At 41.7% G+C, this 24,973-nt stretch overlaps 2 protein-coding genes and 1 non-coding gene across 5 annotated transcripts in view; 1 reads left to right on the top strand and 2 right to left on the bottom strand.

Annotated features, from left to right (window-relative positions):
- Positions 1 to 8,705: 8,705 nt before the first annotated feature.
- trnac-gca (transfer RNA cysteine (anticodon GCA)) lies at positions 8,706 to 8,777 on the top strand. Its single transcript has one exon. It is a non-coding gene; the product is annotated as a tRNA-Cys (tRNA).
- Positions 8,778 to 9,429: 652 nt separating this feature from the next.
- arl5c (ADP-ribosylation factor-like 5C) lies at positions 9,430 to 13,241 on the bottom strand. Its single transcript, XM_086176187.1, has 6 exons — positions 13,092 to 13,241; positions 12,260 to 12,320; positions 11,988 to 12,135; positions 11,575 to 11,658; positions 10,878 to 11,029; positions 9,430 to 10,345 (listed from the first exon to the last, which is right to left on the bottom strand). The coding sequence occupies exons 1-6, from the start codon at positions 13,135 to 13,137 to the stop codon at positions 10,297 to 10,299; spliced, it is 540 nt and encodes a 179-aa protein (XP_086032313.1). The 5' UTR covers positions 13,138 to 13,241; the 3' UTR covers positions 9,430 to 10,296.
- Positions 13,242 to 15,993: 2,752 nt separating this feature from the next.
- Positions 15,994 to 24,973, bottom strand: part of cacnb1 (calcium channel, voltage-dependent, beta 1 subunit) — a 34,003-nt gene continuing 25,023 nt past the window's right edge. For all 3 annotated transcript variants that reach the window (XM_086176164.1, XM_086176165.1, XM_086176166.1), the window contains 7 exons: positions 23,283 to 23,363; positions 23,142 to 23,200; positions 22,959 to 23,068; positions 20,135 to 20,286; positions 18,795 to 18,890; positions 18,502 to 18,687; positions 15,994 to 17,113 (listed from right to left, as the gene is read on the bottom strand). In XM_086176164.1, coding sequence (XP_086032290.1) covers positions 16,583 to 17,113; positions 18,502 to 18,687; positions 18,795 to 18,890; positions 20,135 to 20,286; positions 22,959 to 23,068; positions 23,142 to 23,200; positions 23,283 to 23,363 — 1,215 coding nt within the window. In that variant the 3' untranslated portion in view covers positions 15,994 to 16,582. The remainder of the gene's footprint in view (positions 17,114 to 18,501; positions 18,688 to 18,794; positions 18,891 to 20,134; positions 20,287 to 22,958; positions 23,069 to 23,141; positions 23,201 to 23,282; positions 23,364 to 24,973) is intronic.

Here is a 24,973-nt window from a genome sequence, read left to right as displayed (position 1 = left end):
TGTGTTTTAACAAGTTCATGCCAGTATCCAACCTGGCGCAGTGAAATGCCTGCTGATATTGGTTTGATGCCTGCATGTCTGCCCATAGTGGGGGAAAGGAGTAAGGATGGGATTCCAGATCTCTAAGTCCTGTACCAAATCCTTGGGGTGTAAACTGCTAGGGACTGAGAATGATGAGATCTCCTTCAAACATCCCTCTGTGTTCTCACACTTGTAATCCCATTGCCATCCAAACTTCAAAACAATTTAATGTAAACACAAATGGCTTGACCTTGTTCGCTATTTGATTCATTATCTCCAGATTTTTGACTCATTGCCTTTGTGCCAGTTCATTTCCTGATCTGAGATGTGTGATTTTCAAGCGCTGGATCTGGTCTGCTCTGGGTTCATGAGGTAAGAGAAGAAACTATGTGAACAAACTTGTTGAGGTCTGCAGTGCAAGCAGATAAAACAGTCGGGTTTACAAAAGCTGGGAAGGGCGCACATGTTGAAAATGAAGTTTTGGCTTATAGTATCAGCCCAAGCCCTCAGTCCCCTGACAAGAGGCATTGCTATCTAACAGATAACCAAGAAGGTGAGATAGAAGTCCGGGTGTCTTTTCACCACAATGAAAAAAACACTCCAGTTACAAGATGAATGATGAGCCGCACTGCACCTATGAACTCTGGAACTGTTCTGTGTCGATAATTGTTAATGCTAATTTTGTAAACATAATATGACATGATTTTGAAAAAGTAAGACCATTTTTACTTTGTTCATTTGCCTGTTATGAAAAAATGACCTCATTCATGGCAGTAATGATAGGGATCCAAATGTCCTTTGCTGATTAAACAGTTCAGTGCAGCATTATACTGATAATTGATTTTATTATTTTTTTGTAAACTGTTTTTATTAAGATTCTTTTATTTATTATTAAGATTCTAGTTTTCATTTTGCCTTGCCTGTGTGTATTTCTTTTGTAAAGATAAGTTTTGTATACAAGTTGCTTGAAATAAATTTCCCATCGAAATGTGGGGCATTGAAGTCAATAAAAAAAGGCCTGTAGTTACAAGTCCTGTTTTTTACAAAAAAAATGATACTGACTTCAAAACTGTCAGAGGGCAAGAATCTTACAGGAAAGTCTGAGGTTGCTCTATCTCTGAGATTTCTGTGTATCTGAACACTAATCATGCAGCACATTGACTCAGCTTTAAATGCACTGTTACATAGAGACATCATATGACTGATTGATCTGAACCTGAGAAGCGAAAAAAGAAAAATGAAAACAAACAACCAAATACATCTGTTTCCCAGTTGCTAGACATTTTCGATGCTTTGAGTATCAGTAAACTATGCGATCATTTGATGATTGATCAAAGAGAGACCATCTACCAGGTTTACAAGGAAGAGTTAAGATTTGTTGCAGTTGCTAATGACCCGCAGACATTTGTGCGAGAAGCCAGGAAGATGGGAAATCACTTGATCTCATATCTATCAATGTAATGCAAGTTATAAGCTTGTTTTATTACTCAGTGTGTGAAATGTTCATCTTAAAAAGTAACCGCTGAATTTGGCCTAATTAACTCCATACAAATATTATATTACTTCTCTGAGCAGCATAAAATGAAAATACTTCTTAGGTGCATCACTGTTTATCATTATAATTGAGCATTTTCAAGATTATGCACACTTTGGAATCTGCATTGGGAAACTTATGAGTGCGTGTTCTTTTTACTACATGAAAATACTTCTCCGTTCAGAGTCCTTTTTTTTTCCCCTCTGCACACTAGCAAGAAATTTGATTTGACTGCTGTGGAGATTTGGAAATCCCAAGGTTTGAAATCAATAATCACGCAAATGACTTACTGTTCAGATAAATAACAATACATGATGTAAAATAGAGGTTCTTTTTTTGTAACTATTCCAAAACATAAATAAATATAATTACTTCTTCATTGTACTCTTTTCATTTTTAACCCTTCATCTAAAAAAATGGATATGATTATGTAATAAGTTGCACAATGTTGTATGTCTTCATTAGAGGCACATTGACAATGATGCAATCTTTATTTCGGTGTGCATGACTTGCCCCCACAAAAATTCCAGTGGGAAAGGTTTGCGGGAATGAATCAATATGAAAATGAGCCCTGATTGCTTTTGTGTGTTTTGTCTGTTTTAGAGGAAAAGGGGAACAGGGTGGCAGCTAACTCAAGTGAAGATATATAATGGTCTTTTTAGTGAATTTTAGTCGAGAAATAGCATTTGGATCTAAAAGTTCTTGTTCTGGAAACTCGGAAGAAGGTTGACAGTGAAACTACTCTGAATAAAACACGATTCTGTAAAGAGCAAAGCGTGGGATTAACTAAAGGTTGAGGTAAAACAGGACATGTTTCCATCAAATGAATGGGCAGATGTTTTGGGGCTAAAGATTGACCTCTGCAGACGCTTTTAGGAGCAACCAAACCACAGCGCTTAGTTGCTTTCTCCTGCGAGCGGTCAGCGGACAGAGAGGACACACCCTTCCTGAGCCGAGGCCTGGCGGAGCAGACACTCTTCAGCATCACACACCACAAATCTTAAACTGTCTGCCTTACAAATGGCCAATTAGGAATAACTGCTTTTCACTGGTAGTGAGGTGCTAACATAAAGAACTGAGTGGTATCCCTCTGAGAGGAACCTCTCCACTGAAATACTTCAAACATTTTTGTGTTGTACAAGTAGCATACATTTTAGAAGTACTTGTGTTTCGCAAATGAGCCCAAGACTACAGCTGTAGTTTTCCAATTATAGTTCAAGTGAAGGCCTTCAGTGATAAAGGAATTCATAACATCCCCCAGAAAGTGAAACAATTATATTTTAATATAGAACTCTGAAGACGTGTCACATTCCAATTTTGGTCAAGTCTTGTTAAGAAAACACTGCTGTATTATTCTTCTGTTATGGTGAAACTAAACCTCTGCATAGGAGAGGCGAACACATCATTCCTGCATCCCATTGCCCGATAAGAAAAATGAACAAAGTTGACACAGTTCAAGGCCGAACCGCTTCCAGAGCGGATGCTGTTCCAAGTTACATCATAATTCAAAGTTGTTCAGATGTTGGCGAAGAATGTTTTCTCTCCTGACACTTTATCTTTCCCTAAACACAAGGGTGCTTTGATATCGCAAGTCAAACGGCACATGAATCTTACAAAATAAGAGTCAATGTCGGATCCTCAGACACTAAAGGATCTGTCATTCGGTCCTGAATTCTTTTTTGATTTGAATTTCAAGCCTTAAGCTTGGTGATTTTCATGCAATTCGTTTTTCAACTGGACAGACTGACGTGAGGCCAATTACCAGGGTCACGGCAGGGCACATTTTCAGTTTGAGGGAGAGTATTCTCACAGTCTGATCCAGATGGTGTACATGACTCTCTAAGGACCAGAGACTAAATACTGTATAATGTGGACGGACAAGGCAGATAAGAGCGAATAAGGATGCTAAAAAGGTGCGTAAGTGAGGCCGGTGCAATCAGATGATCCCTCCACTCTTTTGCTGATATTTGGAACGCTGTTCTTCATCTGCAAATGATAAAATATCAATCACTCTCTTCTATCACTCTTCAGCAACGTTTCCACTGTGCATGTCTTAATAAAAATGGACAGATGAAACTGATAAACAGGCTAATACAGTTTCACTTCCTCTTCCCATACTGCTTTCAATTATTTCAAAAAAATTTAAGCAACTGATCGCGCTGTACTTTCTCCTGAAAGTGTGTGCCAGACACCACCAGGGAGGCAGAAAAACAGAATCAAAATCTAATTTTAAATCTAAGACAGCCTGTTTGTGGCTTGTTGTTTAGACTCAGTCGCATTCTTGTGGAATATGGTATTTTTATTGTATACTTTTTTTGGTAAAGTAGGTCACTCAATTGTGTGCGTAAAAAGGAGAAAAAAGGCATGACATGCACATTTGCTGCTCCATGAGGATTTGTCTTTAAGTTCTGTGGTTTGCAGCAAGTTAAAATAGAAGCGGTACTGTAAATGTTAATGAAAGTGGCAACCGACAGCTATTTTACTTTAGCTTATTTCACTGTAAACACTGATCACACTTGCAACTGTCACATATCATAGACCACATTTGCTTTCCAGGCCTTGCTCCCCCTTTGCAATTTTAACAGCTGAATCTTTTAAAGTAAAAAAAAAACAAACAAAAAATTTAAATTAAGTTCATAATGTAAAAGACAACAGGGTGGATGTTTGGTAAATGTGAGGTTTTACTTAGCTTCCACTCAAAAAATGTGAGTGGCTTATCTTAGGTTGGACAATAGAATGAGCTGAGATGTTTTATGATTAATAACTTGTGGGTTTGTTGTAAATTTCCCATTTAAAAATACACACAAAACATAATCAATCATAATTAATAATAATCAATAATAAAGGTCGGTTTAAACCTTGCCTCTTGCATCTAGATAAAATAAAACAGCCTCAAGGATAAGATTATCATGCCCATCCAAAATATTATCAGAATAATCCATATTATCAAGATTTTCTCAATGTTATGGCTTCGGTGTCAGGTGAGAGAAAGCATTATAGGAATATGTAAAACAAAAAAATTATGCTTTTTTTTTTTGGACTAAAATGTTCGGCTCGGCTAAAGTGCCGATAACTGTCTATAAAAGAAGAACGATCAACTCTTTAAATGACTGGTCTAAGAACAATTTAAGTACCTTAGAAGAATTACTCGGTGCAGTCACAGTGTTACTCTGATGATTTCTGACAGGGGAGTGGAGGATTTCTGTCACTAACTCATTAGCTTAATTTACATATTGTCATTAAAACCCTGGCGGTTGTTAAGGAACAAAACTTTTACAACCAAGTTTGGCGTCATGGATTTTTACAGAAATATTCTCCCTTATACTCATTCAGATAGAGAATAAAACTAAGGCAACACAGATGTTTACCCTCACAATGGCGCCGAACAATCAACCCACACACATCAACAAATTACACAATGTTCGGTTCCTTCAATAACGAAGAAAAAAAACAAGCAGCGGTAAACATGTAGCTCTGTTTTTAAAAACACATCAGGGGCATCTATGGCGAGCCTGAGGTCATCACAAATCCCAATTTTTGCTCACTGGAGGTGTTTGGATCGGAGTATCCAAAACTCAATTTTAAAGCTAATTAAATTAAATTAAATCCACTCAGACATGACATCGTCTCCACCGCCATCATCATCATCATGGTTTCTATTTGCAACAATTGCCTGCACATAAGCTGAGCCGGCTCCTCCCAGCTCACATATTTTAGGTTGACATTAATTAGTAATATTGCGAGAGGTGCAACACTTGCAGGACTAAGTTTGTTGCTGTGAGATGAAACTGACCGGTAGAACAGATAAAGTTCACAACTCTGTCTTGCTTTTATCATGATGAAATACAGTTTGCATCAAAATGTTTGGCTCCATCCACATCTGTGTTGAGACTCATGGGGACCTAGTCAACGTATTCTCAGGGGACAGCTCAGGAAAAAATATGACACAATGCAGAGTCTGAGCACTTTGCCTAAGTCAAGTACCAGCAAACACCAATAAGGGATCACCTGTGGTAGAACTGTGGCTGGAGAAGATAATCTGGATACAGCGTTGGAGACAGGATCTACATTAATCTCTGAAAACTGACTCGATGTATGATATGATAAAAAAGCGGAATGTATGTAAGAGACTTTGTCTGCTTACATTTAGTTTTCCACTTAGCAACTTCAAAACTTAAACAACAACAAACACAAGGAATCTACGTGGAAAGGCATAGAAAAGGGAGCTATGGTTAGTGGCCGAGAAACAGTCTCCCTTTTAAAAATACAAAGTAATTATTTTAGCCCAGAAAACACTTCTAGTGAATGGAATTATATATTCCTGTTCATAAATTTTGGAATTTAAATTGGCCCCTACCCCATGGAAGGCATTGGGTTTTTTCCAGTACATCCCCGCCCCATACGCACACACACACACACACACACACACACACACATATTGTTTTATTCTAACATTTGAAGAAATTCCATTTTAAAGATCTCATTTAAAAACATTAAAAGTGAAGAGAAAAGGTTTTTCATTGGCCAGAAACATCATTAAAAAAAGACACAAGTTGGAGCAGGACAAAAATATAAACAATTATAATACAGAAAACAAAATATTCTGTGTTTAAAAATAATTTTAAAAAGGTGAAACTTAACCCTAAGAAAAAAAGTAATTATGTACTTTCTGCCTTAATTGATAAATGCATTGCACTCGCCCCTAATTTTCTTTACACAAGTTAATGTATCGCATTCATGTCTTTGTTCTTTCTGCGCATCTTTTTCAATATTACATTACCAAGACTTACATTTGTTTGGAAAGCTACATTTCCTTATCTTGTTTCTGTTTTATCACAAATTCTCTAAGAATCCTGGACCACCTTCAACTGAACATCTTGAGAACTCAAGTTAAAAAAGACTTCTCACAGGAAAAATTCAGTATTGAAAATGATTAACTTATGCTTTCATAGCACTTCCTTGCGTCGTTGGAAGACTCTCAGGAAAAGGGATGAAAACAAAAAACAAGCTTTTTTACAGCAGTGCCAATAAATGTAATGCAATTTAGAAACATTGGAAAGCTGAGTAAGCCTGATATTTAAAATAAAAGTTCCAAGATTTTGAAAAGTGGGTATAAGGTTCTGGAAACCATTCAGTGAAACATCAGCATGCAAATCATATTTGGACAGAGTGTGAAAACTTGGACTCCGAGGTTCAGATGTGACAGATAAATAGAAAAAACAGGAGGTGATGGGACAGAGGGGAGACGCTGGAAGGCAGTCAGAACAAAGAGGATGACACAGCTCACCTGTCGTCTGCTGTACCCCAACTCTTGCCAGCTCTGCTTGGAAGAGACAAAGGGACAGCATCACCAAACTGAGACACATTTTTAAACACCAAAAGGTGGAAAGAAAAAACAAACAAACAAAAAGAAATGAAAAAAACAGCCGTGTCTCCCCGCTCCTTGTGTCTTCTCCCCCTTTTCTCTGTCAAAGCAGCGCTCTCTGAATCTCTCTTGCACCGGCCACAGAATCCTGCTCGCACACACCACCCTGTTTCTAACTACACCCTCTCTCTCCTCCCCACTCCTCTGTCTCCATGGTGATCACAAAGACACACAGATCAGCTGGTGAGACGTTGGAGCCCACGGAGTCTAGCAATGCCATTGCCAAACAGCTTGGGCATCGAGTTGTGCTCTCTATTTTCCTAAATGTACAATTTACTCCTCCTCTGGGGATTTTGGTTTCTAAAAATTAAACCCTCTGTTTCCCATCATTCCAAAAGACAAAGGGACTGCGGGAGGTTTGCAGGACATGAACTGTGTGGTTCCACTCTCAGCCAGACACAAGTGGAAGAACAGAGAAAAAGTGGCATTGGGTATTGGGGATCAACCTCAACATTGCCAGGCTGGGTTCTGCTGTATTGTGTTTGCACACAAACAATAGCATTACTGGTATCAGAAACAGTGGCAAGTGGTGTCATCGCAGCTGAAATGCCCAGCAATTGTGTGCGACCCCAATTTGAATGGGGTGAATGAAATTGATAGCAGTCCTGCTTTACGAGCGCCTTGGTGGACTCCAGCACCTCGCTGAGTGGCTGCTTTCATCACTCCCGCTCACTTCTAGAGAAAACAGGGAATCCTTGGCAGAGAAAATGGCAGCTGAGGATTTGCTGGACTCACAGCTGGAAAAGCAATCAGTCCCCATAATTCAGACCATAAACACTTACAGTGTCACAGCTGCCGGCGCAAACTCCAAGGGAGAAAGGATGTGTTTGAAACATGCAAATAAGTAACAGGCATCAACTGTTTTCAAGATTGTCATGTTTGCTGTTTTCTGATGACATAGTTCAAGCAGTTTGGTATTATTTACTGCATATTGCATGCGCATTAATTCAATGTTATATTATTGTCATACTTCGTAGACATGTTTCACAGAGTCCCTACTCCTTCATTGTACTTCTACTGAAAGTTAGCTAACAGTTTAGCATGTATTGTGACTTCAGTTGAAGTTTAATTGAACCAGTCGATTCTCTGTGCTTCTTGAAAACAAAACGCAAAAGAGAGGGAAGCTTTCAGACATTACTAATTCTTTTAAAGCCAAGTCTGAGGGGGAAACCCGAGGAGGCCTCCTCCAGCAAGAACGCGGAGGACTCCGTTTATTTTCAATTATGAGACATCTTGTGCCCGACTATTTGGTTTTGAAACACAGGAAGAGACTTGAATGAATTATATTTGCGACACAAAAACAGGGCAGGCACACGATGCTAGCTATTGAGAGATACGAAACAGGCATGTTAAGGTGGGAATTCAAGAAATGGTTCCTGGGATAAACGAAAACAACGGTATAACGGTGGCATTTGACGTACAATTTAAACATCAGTAACTTGCCTGATAGTTCACCCTCTGACTTCCTGGTGCGCTCATTTGGAACTTCCCCAGCTGTTGAACGCTGCCAAAATACACACATTTTCATAAATATGGAAAGAAACGACTGGAATCACTTCACTTCGTTTTAACCAGTAAACATATCGAGATATACCTATGTTTTTGTTATCGAAGCATGTATCTGTGTGTCGCTCAGGTGACAATGAATGAGCAGAAACGAGAATCTGCGCCATCGTGTGGTTTTGCCATGATACGAATATGCTTATACCGGTTTTGTCTGGTATAGGGGGTATAGCTCAGTGGTAGAGCATTTGACTGCAGATCAAGAGGTCTCCGGTTCAAATCCGGATGCCCCCTATAATTACCTATTTTTAAGAGGTGGAGAAAACTGATTCATGGCATAAAGAAGACACTGTGCTGGCATACTTTTTGAAAAACCAAACAATATGACAATACTATATATTTTTGTTTCCAGGTAACTATGAAAGCTAACGACAATGGAACATGAGAAACATATATACACCAGTGCTTTCTTTTTTTTTTTTTAAGTTAAAAAATGGAAAGGTAATCTGCCTTCAGGGCATATCTCACCTTATAATTCACTATATTCTTCAGCTTTATGAAATTAAACAATTTTGTTCAGGAAAACATAAACATATTGTTTTAAAGTATTGCTACAAAAAAGCCTTTGCGACAACAGGTGTCAAACCAAAATGCGCTGACCTCGCAGATGTAAATCATTCCATGCTTACCGTCAATAATTTCATTTTATTACACTGCCACTGATAAAATTTGTTTGGTTTTCTACAAATTAAACCTGAACAACCCATATACACACAGACACACACACAGTGGTTTCATCCATAGCAAAATAATGTTTTCCAGTCCATTCTGATCTGTGCTTTTCAAGTATGTAGGACCTTTCTGCGAATTCTGTTCTGACAGGAGTCGTGCTTTGTGTATAATTTCTTGAAACGATTAAGAAAAGACGAAATGACACATTCACTCCTACAGTTCATTTTTTATTTAAAAATGTATATACAAGAATAGGTAAATATAGCTCATCTGTAGCAGCAAGATTAGACTTTCAGAAATATTACTGTAATATACAGTAAATGCAGTTCAGGAGCTTGGTTTAAAAATAAATTAGTAAAATATAATCACATATATAAACTGCATTACTTGTTTAGACAAAATACTTTATACATTCTGTTTGTTAGGTGTGGATCCCACACATGTATTATGTGTCTGATTTCAGTTGTGCAAAGAGGGCCTTAAATTGTTAGGCAGCCGTTTTAAATTCACCTTAAGGCCTTTTAGATGCATGCTATTGACTTGGCTCTGCTCGATGAAGCTTCTTTCGGTTTTGGGTAGGGCAAGATGACAACCTGAAGTACTGCTAATGACGTACTGCAGTGGCAGAAGACAAACAGGTTCATTGCAAATTCAAGTCTTTGCTGACTCAATCAAGAGTCATAATAAGTTTGTGACTGTTGTCCTCATCCACATCCAGGCGTGTGGCTTTTCTGTTCATAAAGGATTTTTTACATTAGCATGTATAAACTACATGTTTCCTCACCAGGAATATCCCCTTATCACAGCCGAGGAAAAAAATCCAAAAACAAATTATTTGTCGAGACACAAAAATCAATAACCAGACTGGATTATTGATACCTGGCTCGTCTCAATGAGTCAGTCTGACTGTTCAGGTTTCTTTGTTCCATCTTCCAGGGAAAGACCATCTCCTTAGAGACATGTAGCTGAGTGAGATGTGCCGTGTCCAGGCATTAGTCCAAACCTGACCCAGAACACCTTAAATAAGCTGCGACTTTGGCCTCTGCAGAAACACCAGGGTTCACTAAGAGAGGGGCACTTCTCAGTTTGCAGCAACACGACTCTTCATCCAGTCCAAACTAGCAGGCAGTCTGGCGGGAAGGGGGAGAGAGAAGCACTTTTAGAGTTTGAAGGATACATCGTGGCTGATTAATGTTCAGTTATTTCGAAATTTTCATCCGTCCAGAACAACAGGCAGAAAACGTGATTGTGAAAGGAGCTCAGTGTCTTGCTTGATGGAGAAAGTATTCACAACTCTTTGGATAAAAGGGGGGTCTTTAGAGACTGCAGCCTTTACCTCCCTAACCCCTTGTAACTGTTGAGTGCTGCTCACCTCTTCATGCACAGCAGTGACAACCTATATGTACGCTGTAACTGATGAGAAAAGGCAAAACTGCTACTATAGAATACTCCAAACAGTAAAACTTGATAATTGAAGATGATGTTGTCGGTTTTCTTCAGACAATGTGAACGTTATGTGACAGTGTCTTGGTTTTTTTTTGTCTGTCCAGCAACAAACCATTTTGAAACATGTGACAGCTGTGTCTCAGATTTTTTTTTAAATTATAACACAGCAATGATGGTGAACACAGTGAGAATGTGTGGCGTGCCAAGGAGACCCACCCCTCCCCCGTCAGGGCGCAGCAGGCTTGGACATGCCAGGAGTGTGTGGTGATGGAGTCCATTGTGAGGCACTGGGAGATCTCTGCAGCGGTCATGGAGCCCTTCACATCCTGCTTGTTAGCTAGGACCAGAACAGCAGCACTCTGCAGATCCTGTTGAAAACAGTCAACTGTTGTTCAATAAGAACACTTACAGTCTGATGTCAGCAGAAAAGCTGATCACAGAAGTTTTCCTGTGACTCATGATCAAGCCTAGACTTCCCCATCGGGTTCTGTTGTGTTAGTCAGCAGACTGTCTGCTTGTCACATGTTCAGTGACAAAGGTAAGTTTTGCCAGTCTTAGAGATGAACGAAACCACCAGGCAAGCAGTTTCACCCTACAGTGAAGGTTCCATGTCAAGGCAGAACTTAAAAAACAAGTAAAATCAAAACAGGCCGCGGCTTTCACTACCTTATTTTTCATGTTGTCTCATGAAGAGAACAACTGAAATACAGGACGGGTGCAGAAGCTAAAAAAAAAAAACAACTGATATGTCGTCTTTCAAAAGTTGCCTTCTCAGCAGGTAATGAGGTACTTTATCTTATCCTCTTAATATGGGACGGTGCTTCACACAGAGAAGCTCAGACTTTTAGCTGCAAGAGCCAGAATGAGAACACACATTTATGACAAACATCAAGGGACAGCACTGGCTCTTTACCTCGTGCGCGAGCATCTTGTGCAGCTCTTCTTTGGTCAGTGTGAGCCGCTCCCGATCAGTGCTGTCCACCACCAGGATGACAATCTAAAAGAAAAAGAAAAAAAACACAAGTGAACATTCATACATGTTATCTGAACACATGACCTCGACTTGCCCCATTTAAGACATTATAAACAGTTATGTAACTGTGCTAGAGAACAGGCTCATAATCAATCAGACAATAATCGAAGGCTAAAATTGATAAGGTTTCAGCTCCCACCCATTTTTATTTCACTTACTTTTGGTATTCTACACTTTTTGGATACAAAGTCCAAATAGCACAAAATGCATTAAACCAAGTGTAGTGATATTTCACCCCCCATTCATATGTGTCATTAGGTAAAAGAAGAAGGTGCACTGAGAAGAGTCCACACCTCTGTGTTGCAGTAGTACGAGTACCAGCTTGCACGGAGACTCGACTGGCCTCCGATGTCCCAGACCAAGAAATGCGTGTTCTGCACGGTGATCTGCTCGACATTGCTGCCAATGGTCGGGGATGTATGAACAGCCTCCTTTGTCAGGCTGTATGTGTGTGTACGGGAGAATAGAGCAAATATTTGAAGTGATGCAGCATCAATATACGCAATGTCAATCAGATAATACCTCTTGATGCTGCTACTCTTTGTTGTGCATGTGTTTCACTCACAATTGGTAGACGATGGTCGTCTTCCCAGCATTGTCCAAACCCACAACAATGACTTTGTGTTCTGAGGAAAGAATAATGTTATAATCAATGATAAGATATAATTACATACATAAGATACTATATGTTGGGACCTCAAGTCTCATCGGCACGCACACGCACACACTACAGAATAAACAGAAACAAACACAAACAGTGATACACATGGTGACACTTCACAGAGGGTCACCAAGATATTAGAAAAACAATTCCACATTTCTGTTATTGATAGGAAATTATAATAATAACAATATTAGAGTATCGACAGGATTTATAGTCTTAACTCAGCATCAACTCAAATAGCAACATGTATTTAATTCTATAAAAGTGCAAAGATACTTAAAGCAGCAAGCTATTGAGAATATTTAAAATCATTTAATCATGGAGGATCTTCCAAACGCTTTCTAAATGTTATATTACTTCTCCACGTGTGGATTAAATTCAGGCATTTCATAAAACACTTTGACAAATGCTTTAAGTTTTAATTGGACATTCTGACATCTGAACGCTGTCACAGGGACTTTCACCGGCGAGAGAACAACTTCCGGCCCAGACCGGAAGCGGACAGTTACGGGACTCTGAGCTGATACGTCACTGATTTTCCGTGATACCTGTCCTGTCCGACAATGGACCCAAGTCAAGTATCATTCAACTTCTCGTAGGAAAGATAACGACGATGAATCGGAAAAAAGTAATACCCGCGAATACTTGATATTTTTACTACCGTTTAAAAGACAAGTCCGATGGTAGATGGATTCAAAAGACCATATAAATGGCAAATAAGCTGAAGATTTACCTCTTTCGCCGAACACGGCCATCATCTTGGTGAGGAGGAACCCCATGTCCGGCCGGTGTGTGCTTGGAGGTTTAAACAAGAAAAAGAAACAAAGGAAAACCGTGAATCCGGTAAATTCTACCTGCCGGTGTATCAGATTCCTCAGTGTGCCTGTTTCAAATAGTTGTAGACAAATGTAGTAGGCGGGGCCTCGGGGGTGAGTCATACGCTCACAGCGGAGTGGTGCTGCGTTCAGGGAATGCCAAGGAATGTCAGAACTATGCGTGTTGATGAAAAAGTGAACGTGATGTTGATTATCAAAATAGCAATCTAACTCCAAACTTGACAGAGTAAGCTTGTATTGTGAAAAACATCTTTTGAAAAAAATGTGTGATATTTTCTCCGGCTTTCAGAGTTCTGGTCCATTTTCAGGTAATAATTCAGAAACAAATTATTTACATTTCCCCCCAAAGTATAATTTTAAACAGGTATCTGAGAAATTCAGCTATATTTAAAGTACATTTGTAAAACCTATGGACATCATGTCAAGCAAGTTGAATTCTTTGATACAAAAAAACATGAATATTTGCCGCATTGTTTTTAAACTGGTTTATGTATCGTTATGTGAAGGTTAATAGAATCTGACAAACGTAGTGGGATCTATGTGTGATAAACGTTGTTTTATCACGTAGAACGCACAGGAAGATAACAAACCCCGAATAAAGCTTTCATCGAAGCGTCAGAGTGACACCTGAAGGCACCACATTGTGGGCGTTTTCTGAGGAGCGGAGCTGTGACGTAAAAGGTGACGTATACGTCAGGTCCCTGTATGGAAAGGGGAACTAAAACTATCTTATGATCTATCTTTGCAAAGACGTAACCGAAACAGAAATCAAAACTGCCTACTTCAGGAATCCCCCCCCCCAACATAAAAACATTCAAGTGTGGGGGAGGGGGGGACAAGATGTTTTCTCCTGACTCAACTTCTTTTCTTGAGTTCTGCAAAAAAAATGCAGCTGAGTGAAACCAACAGATGCTTTGGAACGAGATATGTGAGATTAGATGCACTCACTTCCAAACAAAGAACTTAAGTAACATCTAAGGAACAGAAGCAAAGTGGGGAGGGGGAGATGAAGTGAAACTGCTGTTGGGCCTGAACAAGAATGCCATTAGACGGAGCTAGAGGTTGTTTGAGGTCGATTTTTGAGCAAATTTTGGAAGGTGTTGACTGTCAGGTAACCTGGAGGAGAACTAAAATGAGGAAGGACCAACCTTGCTTTCACTGCCTTGAGTCACAGAGCTAAGTGGCTCGCTGACTCCGCTGTGCTTGTCTGAAGATTGACAGACCTTCGGTGACCTTTGACCCCTTCAAGTATCTTGCTGGGATTTTTTTACTTCAGGTTCAGTTTAAGGGCTAATGAGAAAGATCACAAACATTGAATGAGTATTGATGAATATCTAAAATGTTTGAATTTTGAAATAGAGTTACCCCCCCACCCTCCATGGTCCTGACCTCTCCTGCCTTATCTCTTACTTTTTTCTTCACTCATCTCAAAACCAGTGATGTAATATATGCGTTTGCTGTCATGCCTGAAGTTTGTACCTTGTATAAATCTTCATACATTCAGAAGTAAATGTGACATAGTTTAACCTTATATGTCCTCGAAATCAGTTAACACCGTGGTGGATTCACAGGGTTTGCATTTCAAGTGACACATTGAGGAAAAGTTGGGAATACAAGTCACTGAGTAAAAATCCCACATAGAGGGCCTTTCACATTCCCTCATTAAGGAGAGAATTAAAATGTGCTTAATTTCTAGCTGATGAGTATTACGGTGTCCCTGTGGCCCATCGGAATAATGTTGTGTTGCTTGCGGTTTGTCAACAATGTCAACATTCCCTCCGAGATAACACAACACATACTGAATGAAGTGACACAACGGCACTTTCTGCTTACATTTTTAATTAAAATACGAATTTATCCACAGATTAAAAATGAAAGGCAGAAAAAGCAAAATGTAGCTACAGTCAGGCACCAATGATACATGTTATTTCATTTTTTTTTTTAACAATTGCGTGAACGCAACAATAACATTATTTACTTATGATAATTTAATATTAATTTTTCCAACTGAAGACAGGGGTGGGGCAGAGTAGCCAACCGGAAAAACATTCATAGATATGCCAAAATAGATGACTGAGTAAAGACCAGAGTTGATCCTACCCCACCCCGCCTGATACACCTCTCACCACCTCACCAGAACGGAAAACTAAAAAAAAGACAAAAAAAATTGCAAGTGTCCACAGGAGAAAAAAAAAATCATTAATTTAGAAGAAATGGAGAGTGGGATTTCATATCTGACAAGTGAGCTGTCTAGATTTATTTGAGAGGGATTAACCACACAAGTATTCTTTTTTAGAGTAATTTATCCATTAGCCCAAGAAAAAAAAAAACAACAAACCAACAACTAAGCCGGTGCAAAGAAGTCTTGTGTTTGAGCAATGGGCACAAAAAGACACAGAAATGGCGTGAGTGTAAGGAATTAAGACATCTCACCGCAGCAGTGGATATGGCTTGGCGAGACATTCCGGCACTTGTGATTGGAGATCTCTCAAAATGAGCGTGTTTGGGAGGGTGGGCACGGCTAAGGCAAGACGCTTCATTCACACAACTATGACCCTCAGCGGTGCTCTGAACCTGCACCACGTTGGGGGAAATTAAAAGAAAAAAAGTGGCGAGGTCGGCAGGCAGTGTCGGCCGCCTGGAAGAGGAGGAAGAGGACGAGTCAGACGTGTAGAGCTGGTTGAAGATGCTGACACGTGTCAGGGAAGAAGTAAAAGTCTTTGGAGTGTCTTCTTTGTCGTTATCTAGCCAACACTGGTGTGACAACAGCAACGGTAAAATCTCACGTGTTTAAGTATGGCGACTGCTTCACCGGCTTTCTTTTTAAGGTCTGGGTGATAAAAGCGGAGGTGAAGACCCTTTCACTTCTGTAAATAAGTAGAGGCGCCTCTCAGTCCCCCCCCCCGAAATTCAAAAGCCAAAGGTGAGATAGTGGTGAGGAAAAACCCTGACACTGTACAAGGGGACGGCGATTTTAGACCCTGTTTAAGACTGTAGAGGAAAATCGGGACAGACTACAGCTCTAGCAGCCCTCACACTCTACAACTGAAGGAGAGTTGTACAGATCACAGTCATAGGCTCGAAATCAAAACAATCACTGTCCTCGTGCTGTCATTACAGAAATCTATGATATTTTCATGCAGTATTAACATAGAACACAAATAAAACAGAACAAAATTGTTCCAACTAAACATAAATAAAGTAGATTGCGAGAAGAAGTGGATGAGAATGGCATCTGGCAATTATGTACGGTATTCTTTACATTGTACTGGGATGTAAACAGATCAATTTGTTAGCCTGACCGGCATGGCCCCAGAATCTGAACCCTTCCGGAAACCTTCCTCTGCTCTCAGTCCCTTGTCCTTGCCTCCGTGGTTTTGATGGGCACTCAGCGGATGTAGACATCCCGCCCCCAGTCGTCCTGGTTCTTGTTGCGGCTCATGTTGGGCCCCGTGTCGGCAGGGTCCTGGCAGTAACGCTCCCTCAGCTTGGCGCGTCCGTGCAGCTGCGTCTGGCTCGGCATCGGGGGGTGGTTCAGGTTTTCCTGGTCTGGCTCGGCGCCCTCGTCTTCCCAGGAGGCCTGCCGGCCGTGATGCTGAGCGAGATGGAGGCGGCTTCCACCGCCTCCTCGGTACGGCTCGGGCTCTTCGTATGGGTCAGTCTCAATGTCCATGCACGAGTCGCCTGCCTCAGTGTACGCAGAATCCCGGCTGCCCTGGGTCTCTGAGTCAAAGGTGTCTTGCCTTGACAGGCCCCGCCCACCGCCCCCTCGTAGCTGGCCGCGAGAGGAGTGCAGGTACATCTGCTGCTGCTGGGGCTTTCCTCCCAGGTCAGTGTGATATTCATGGAGAGTGCCGCTCCCACCGCACTCTGTCAGCGGCCCCTCGCGCTTCTGCTCACCGTGCACCAGGTTTGGCCCCTGCAGCCAGTCGCAGCCATGCCACACAGCAACCATGCAGAGACACAGACAGCAAAGCAAAAAAAACAGTCCGTCAGCGGTGAGTCAAAAGGTTAGCAGGATGCAGGTCACACAGCACAGGACACGAGAAAGAGACAAAAAACACACAATGAGCTAAAAGTTCCTCTGTTTTAACTTTCATTAAAAAAAAGTGTTGGCGAATGGCACTGCTGTTATAATTTGCAAACATAGCACGCAAATTCGCTAACACCTGCTGAAGAAAGTCCACAGTCCACACACCCAAAGCAGCTGCTTCGTTAGTCACAAAGATACTAACTAATGGAATCATGACAACTACTACACACGCACGCACGCACGCACGCACACACACACTCACACACACACACACACACATACACGCACACACACACACACACACACACACACACACACACACAAAAATGCACCCAAGCTGTTATTCTACAAGCAGACTAAGCACCTACTATAACAGCAGCGCCACCTTCTGGCTGACTGAGCTCATGGCACAAAAAAGCAGCGCAACATTAAAATCATGTTCTGCATATAGTTGCATTTGCTTGGGTATTTGTTATCTTTAATGAAGGGATCAGGCTGAGGGGCTCAGGTCAGTAGAAGAACCTTGCAACTGATGAAAAGCCAGCAGTTATCTGTGCATTAAGGCATTGTTAGCTTAGCGTTTTACTGTTTAAATCATAACAAAACAATTGCTCAGAATACGGCAGCGTGTTAGCAACAACATCTACCAAACTAAGCTTCTCTGTCTGAGGAGACGGGCATGACTTGCTGTTTTTCAGGGGTGGTGCCATGGCAACATGGTTGAAGACGGCAAACCGATGTCAGCCTCCCGGAGAAGAAACAAAGTTCTGGAGGAAAAAGGGTTGGGTGGTGCCGGAGTTATCTTTTTTCTTCTTTTCATTATGGGAAATCGAGGAAGGGGGGCCATTACGGGGCAGAGGTGCCTCATGGGTTGTCCCTGTTGTTCAGTGAGCAGCTCTCAGTTTTAATAGTGCAGGGAAGTAAAGGCTGACTTAAATTTAGATTAATTCACATATGAATTTTCTAAAACTAGCAGGAAGAGTTCGGGATGTTGCCTTGAACTCCTCTTTTTGTGTGGAGCTGTGCGATTGTGTCAGATGTCGGTTGTCTTCGTCTGTGTCTGTGCTGTGTTTCTATATACAACATAACCAGGGGTTTAACGCGCTCTTCCTTCAGGTAAAGACATCAGGCCGTCAGGGCAGGTTAAAGTCGAGTCCCCCTCTCTTGGCTGGACTTCAGAGAGCATGTTCTTCCTCTTTCCCATCATTGGCTATAGGCCCGTCCATGTCAGGCCAAAGATCCATATTTCTGCGCAGGGAGGTGAGCACCTGTACCTGCAGGTTGGAGACGGGCTCAGGAGAAGCGGCCAGGGCTGCTGTGGCCATTGTGCGGTTGAGCAGGGGGTTTGGTGGATTGCTGCTGGGAGGGTGCGTTGCCTTCCAGTACGCCTCTAGGTAGTCAGCCAGGTGCTCGCAGGCATCCTCCAGCTGGTTCTCATCCAGGATGATGTCAAAGAGTTCCTGCCGGTAGATGAAGTGCTTTTGGTCTCAGTTGAACCAAGATTGTTAGCTTCCTAAATCATGTTTTTGTGACTGCTCTTGGAAAGAGCCTGAGGGTAAAAACTCACGGGGGGACACTGAGCCAACTTGTCTGCTGCCACCATCTGCACATTTAGGTGTTTGGCTTGGGACTTTCCTCGGGATTTGATGAGCCTCTGGAGGACCTGGAGGCACAGGAGAGGAGGCATTCATAATTTGGCCATAGTTGAAGGATGGCATTTAAGCGAGTGAGTTTTTGGAAAATGTAGAAAAATGCAACAAAAATCCCCCAAGTCAAAAAACATCCTTCTTCGGATATGGAAAATATATCTGGGTACCTTCCGAACTTCCCATCATCTTACAAAAACTCTAGTAACTTCAGAATAGCTATTGACTTTTGAAACTTTTTTTTTTTAATTACAAAACCACACACAACCTAGAAAATGTTATGTAGAGGCTTTACAGTTGACCAGGCTACAAGATGTACTGCTTGCCTAGGTGTGACTCATAAAAGTACTTTTTTTTTTTTTGATTAAGGCCTTTATTACCATTGTAAAAATTTTCAGCCATTGTGTGATTATTTTTTTCAGTGAAAAATAAGAATTGAAGACAGAGTCTGACTCTAAAATGATCTTCAGAACTACATTTTATTGAGTTGAATGGAATTTATTTCTATAATACCAAATGAAAAAAAAATCTATAAACGTCCATCTCTGTATACCTTCTTTTTCAGGGAATGAGGTGTTTGAGGGCTGGGATGAAGGACCTCAGGGGAAAGAAAGTGCCGTGCACGGGTGTCTTGTGTCCTCAGGCACCATCCTGAACGCTCAGTTTGGTTTGTTTGCTTCTATTAAAGGTCCTACCAGACATCTTGCACAATTAAATGTAAACAAATAAGGCAAGAACGTGCCTCTCCATTTTGCTGGTTGCCAGGGTGACGAGTGTCGACCCATTTTCAGGCAGCCCCATGACGGCTAGCTTCAAAACGGGAGACAAAAGGCAGCACCGGTGCTTTTTGGAAAACTGTATGAATAATCTGCAACCATTTTGAAAAAATAAAATAAAATAAAAAGACAGAGGCGCTCTGGAGAAAAAGACAAGTCCCTCTGCTTGTTGACATGGGGTCCTGAACTCATCTGTGTCTTATCTCTTCATATGTCTGATTATATAAGGGACCAAATCGTTGCTGTGTTGAATTTCACTCTTTCAGCTTGTGATTGACAAATATAATCACCATAGACAAAAACAGATGACAGGAAGAACAGGAGCGAGCCAACATGCAGGTCAACCAGTGTGGGATAAAAGTCTTTTTAAACCATTTTCATGCAGAAATAAATCTGGACTCCTTTAGTGGTCATTTAATTTCAGTGCATACGAGCTGAGAGGGGGAAATCCTCCAGGGAACATTTAAGCTCATCTGGTGTCTTACCTTAGGTGATGCTATTTTGATATAGACAATAATGGGGGCCAGCGAGGTCTTAGCCAGCTGAGAGGGATGGTTGATGGTATCCGCGTCCAACGCCACCAGCTGGAGGGTGCGGGCCAGCTCAAAGATGCGCTCGATCTCGCTCTGCACCTCCGCTGATGAAACCAACAACAATAAAAAACAGTGAGACCGGAAACGATGACATAAACCAGAGACGATACACAAGACCAGCCAACCTGCTTCAAGTCACCAGCATGTTAGTTCAAAATCATGCAAGTCAAAATTTAGAGTTCCAAGCGTATGGATTGAGTCAGATCAGTTCCATTTATGCACAGCTAAATGGAGCGGTGCAGCATTCTCATTCTGTTGCCACCTGAAGGAGATCCAAAAAATTCACTGCGTGCTTCCGATCTTTTATCCATTGTCACTCAGTGTTGTTATTTTTATTTTTTTGTCACCGAAGGGGGCACTTAAGAATGAGATGCCGTGGCACTTGGTAAAACTGATAATAAGGATACGATCTGTCACCATGTCAATAGCACAGAAGCAAAAAGAAAGAAAAAAAAAACCTAATCGAACAGATGAAATGCAGGATTAGATCTCTTTTTTTTTTTTTTGCTAAGTTTCGGTTACAGGTTACTGTGTGCAGTGAAACACGGCTGGTGAAACCACTTCTGTTCTGTGGGCGACTTGGTCATTTTGTTTTCATTCTCCTTCAACGGTAGCCAGCGAGAGCTTTCCACTGCAAAGGGTTTCAAGCATGGTTCCCTTTTTTTATCAGCCTGTTGACATGTAAGGAGGGGGAGATTAAAACAGAGACCAGAATGTCCCATCACCTTTGTCTCATCGAACCTCAGCACCTCTGAGGCGTGCGCCCCGCCGCCCCGGCTTTATCAGCCTCAAGGGGGCTGAAGGATAGACAATTAAAACTCGAGGCCAAACAGGGCGTGCAGCACGATAAGACGCATGAACTTAAATTAATACAGACAAGTAGCAGGCGAGATTTCCATTAACCTCAGCACAAATTTGGATTTGACGTCATCGAGGAACCTGCTCCGGTGCCGTGGCCGGAGGTAAAATCCACCTACGCTGAGTTCAACGCACCCGAGCTCTGTCAGAGGATGCACTTTGGTATGACTGCGCACACGCTGCATCAAAAGTAGTAACATGAGGGCCGAGAGCGGCCTGGAAGTATCAGCTTTCCCCTCTACGTGTTCCCGTTTGCAGTTGAAGAGCAGCTACTGCCCTCCCACAGATCTGCTCTTGCTTTGGTTTCGTAACAAGTTTCTTTTGTTAGAGACAAAAAGCTGTCACACAGAAGTATGATGAGTGGAGAGGCTGACGAGCAAGCAGACAGGCAGACAAACGACGTATGAGCAGATGATGAGTATAGTAAGAAGAAGAAGGGGAGGGAGGAGGGAGAGATGCTTCGCCGGGGCGTTGGAAGGGGCGCATACGTACCCAGTACGTCTGAATCAAAAAGAGAGTGGAGGAAGATGGGTGGTGGGATAGAAGGACAGGCCAAAGGAGGGGAGGAAAAGTGGATGAAGGGCAGAGAGACAGGATGAGGAGAGAGAGGAGGCGGGATCAGACTCAGGCAGGGAAAAATAATGACACTTTCAGGTCTTTGGATGATGAACAACAACATCAGTCTGCACCTTCATACTCACTAAAACCATACAAGTTTGTCAAAGTGAAAATTTGCAATTTTTTATTGGGATCCACAGTTCCAGCAGCACGCAGATCCATTATCATTGCAATTTGCGAGTGCGACTTAAAGCAACATTGTGTCGAGCAGCAGCGCCCTCTGCAGGACACAACAGAATCTGTTAATACGCCACACCGTGGAAATTCTGCACGTATCCATTGGAGGTGAAAGAACTCATTTCTGGGACAGTGATCGGAGCAGGGAGCGATATGAGCCCGATACGGTGACCATCAATCTGGAAAGTAAATATCTGTGTGTGAAAATGCTGTCACTGTCAAATAGCATCACCGAACAAAGTGACTGGCAAACGCCTCGGGTAATTTTCTCCCTCTCTCTTCACTTTGCTTATTCCATATTTTTAGTATTAATTTCTGTGGAAACCTAGCAGGAACTCCTCTGCTACAGTTCCTATCGCTGCTGAGTGGTGCACAGAATTGGCTCAAATTACAGAGAGCAGAAACGCACTTTAAGACCGCAGGGAGAATAATGAAAAGGGATGTCATTCTATGGCAGGTCAGTTTGTCATTTAAATCAAGGAGAAATCCATGTGATAATTTATCTGTCTATCTAACTAAGGCAGGGGTGAGCAATTATTTCGGCTGGCGGGCCACAATTCATATTTAATTTTTAAACACGGGCTAATTAGGTATAATGTAAATTGAACAAAATGAAAATTGCAATTTAAATATTTGAATTTGGGGGCATTTTATTTCAACTTTAAAATCATTAATGATCATATAAATGTACTGACATTGTTTCAAATGTAATCATCCATAAAAAAAATCAAACAAAAGGAAATAATAATGAGTTTCTAAATTCAATATTGATTGAAAATACTTGATAAAATTTTCAAAGAAAACTGTTTGGCGGGCTGAATAAAAAAGCGAAATGGGCTGGATGCGGGCTGTAAAATGCCCAGGTCTGATCTAAGGCCAAATAGAGGCAAAACACAGATAAAGAGCGATAGTTAAATGAATGTTCAGCAAACTGAAATGAATGAAAAGGAAGGATTTTTCAATTTGCTGATCTCTATTGCAGCGGATGTCCTTATAATCCAGTTTTCTTTGCTGTCAGATGAGGTGAAGTCCTGTTAGCCAAGCGTTGCTGCCCTTGTCTTACCCAGGCTGGAGCGGGTGCTGGAGCGCTCTATGATGGTGTGTTTGCTGGGGTTGTTGAGGACCGAGCGTTTGGCCAGGGAGATGTCGGCTGTCACCCGCGTGATGGATATCCTGAAAAAGGGAACAGAGTGTGTGTGAGCTGACGGGCACGTCTCATTCCAAAGACAGTGGATGTGATGCTTACCTGCCCTCAAACTTGTGTTTCAGAAAGTCAAAAAGCGCTTTCTGCATCATGTCTGTCACCTGAGAAGGACGATTCAGCATCAGGAAACATGTCAGTGAGTTCGATGCTAAAGAAGCGCATGTATCGCATTTGCCTCCTCACCTCGTAGCCTTTGAGCGAGGGCCCGACTAGGATGATGGGTCTCATGGAAGGAACCACGTCATAGGGGGGGACGTGCTCCATCTGCGATGAGTAATGAGAGCAAAAACCTGATGAGTCAGGATGCGCAGACTTTGTTGAAGTTCACACTCTACAAAGCCCTCGCCCAATCCACATTCACACAATTAAATTAAAGTGGATGAATCAAAATTCACTGTTTGTCTTTTCGGAGCTCGAGACTGATGGGTGCTCTGCCTCAAAGGTTGTGAGGACACTTTTTTTTGGTAACACTGCTTTATGAATGCTCAGGGGCAGGGATGAAGTTCTCAAAAAAAGGATCCACTTCTATTCTTTGGACTGCAGCTTCACTCAATTAAAGTGTTCATAATTAAACAAGACGCTGGAGTGCCAGGAGAGCCCTCGCGACTGTGCTATTGCTGCTGTTTGTCGAGCTTCACACCTCTCATTCTGTTGTGCGTCAACACTTCCGGGGGAACAGTCATGTTGTTGCTTCCAGCAGACTGAATTGCTGCAGTGCTGCGAGTAAGGATTCACTGATGGTATCTGCTCCCGCTCGACAAAAGAAAGACATTCGCGGGTTCAAATACTGGTAAGATTTACGCTGATCTGTGATGAAAATTTTATCCAAATTTGTTCCGATTTGTGCAAAAAAAAATCAAATGCACAGGCAGGTTAAACTTATAAATCACAAAAGATTGACTGATTTACATAACTTCTAAGAGAACATGGTTTTTAACTTAAAACAGGTGATAATAAATTGTAATAAACTGTGATAAATGAACCAACGTTCACGGTCCCGTTTGCATACTTGAATTTTTCATTTTCCACTGATTTGTGTTTTAGTGCGTCTGTTTCTTCTTCTTTTTTTTTCTCCTTTTTTGTTTGTTTGCATTGTCGAGGTCCTCATCTATTAAGACCCTGTGTTCATGGCAGATGCTCCTGTTGCACATCATTGTCTGTCTTCACGTCAAATGTAGCTAGTAAATCTTCGGCTTTGTATATCAACCTCCCCGACTGAATAAAAAAAAGGGTTACTATGGTAACAATGACGGCATCAGAAACTGAGCAAGCACAAGCACATGGAATGGAGAGCCGCCGTCTTGCTTTCTAAAAAGCTACTTGTTCTTATTGGGGATTTCTTCCATTCTTGTGCAGTGCTAACTGAGCCTTAGCTAACTTAGCTTGACCACTTGGCGTCATTAGCTGCTCGGTACGTCTGGCTTTAACGCTGTACTTATGGATCACGTTGCAAAGAAATCCTTGATCATTGCTCAACAACATCCTGGCATAAGCCCAGTCTGGAATCACGCCTCCTTGCAGCTTTGATTTTATGCGGTTGTTTTGTCATCCAGAATGTCAAAAGTCAACCTGGACCTGCTAAAGATCAAGCTTTGGACCAGCAGCGTAAACAAGGCCCCTGTTCTCTTCTTAGTTCTCTTCATTTCCATGACCATTCTTAGTCCAGGGATTTTCAATTTCACTCTGACAAACAACTTCTCTTGTTTCATGCCCGTCTCTACTCGGCTTCTCCTCTCTTATGTTTTGCTTTGGGTTTTCTCGAGATCACCCGTGTCTTGCCAAACACTCGGTGTTGGTCTGCGGCCGTTGGCTCTCCTGGAGCTCTCCTCCAATCAGCTTCCTGCCCGGCCTCATGTTGTCAAGCACTCTTGTTC

This window comes from Fistularia commersonii, chromosome 28 (assembly GCF_037954325.1).
Source record: "Fistularia commersonii isolate RoL2024-O1a breed Wild chromosome 28, RoL_Fcom_v1.0, whole genome shotgun sequence".
In the NCBI taxonomy this organism is placed as follows: Eukaryota; Metazoa; Chordata; class Actinopteri; order Syngnathiformes; family Fistulariidae; genus Fistularia; species Fistularia commersonii.
Note: the sequence above shows the minus strand (reverse complement) of the source record. Positions and strands in the feature narration are given on the sequence as shown.

Coding starts and splice junctions, on each gene's coding strand:
- arl5c (XM_086176187.1), bottom strand. CDS start 13,137: ATGGGGTTCCTCCTCACCAAGATGATGGCCGTGTTCGGCGAAAGAG. Junction 12,321..13,091: donor GGCCGTGTTCGGCGAAAGAG/GTAAATCTTCAG, acceptor TTCTTTCCTCAG/AACACAAAGTCATTGTTGTG. Junction 11,030..11,574: donor ACAAGATGCTCGCGCACGAG/GTAAAGAGCCAG, acceptor TGTTTTCAACAG/GATCTGCAGAGTGCTGCTGT.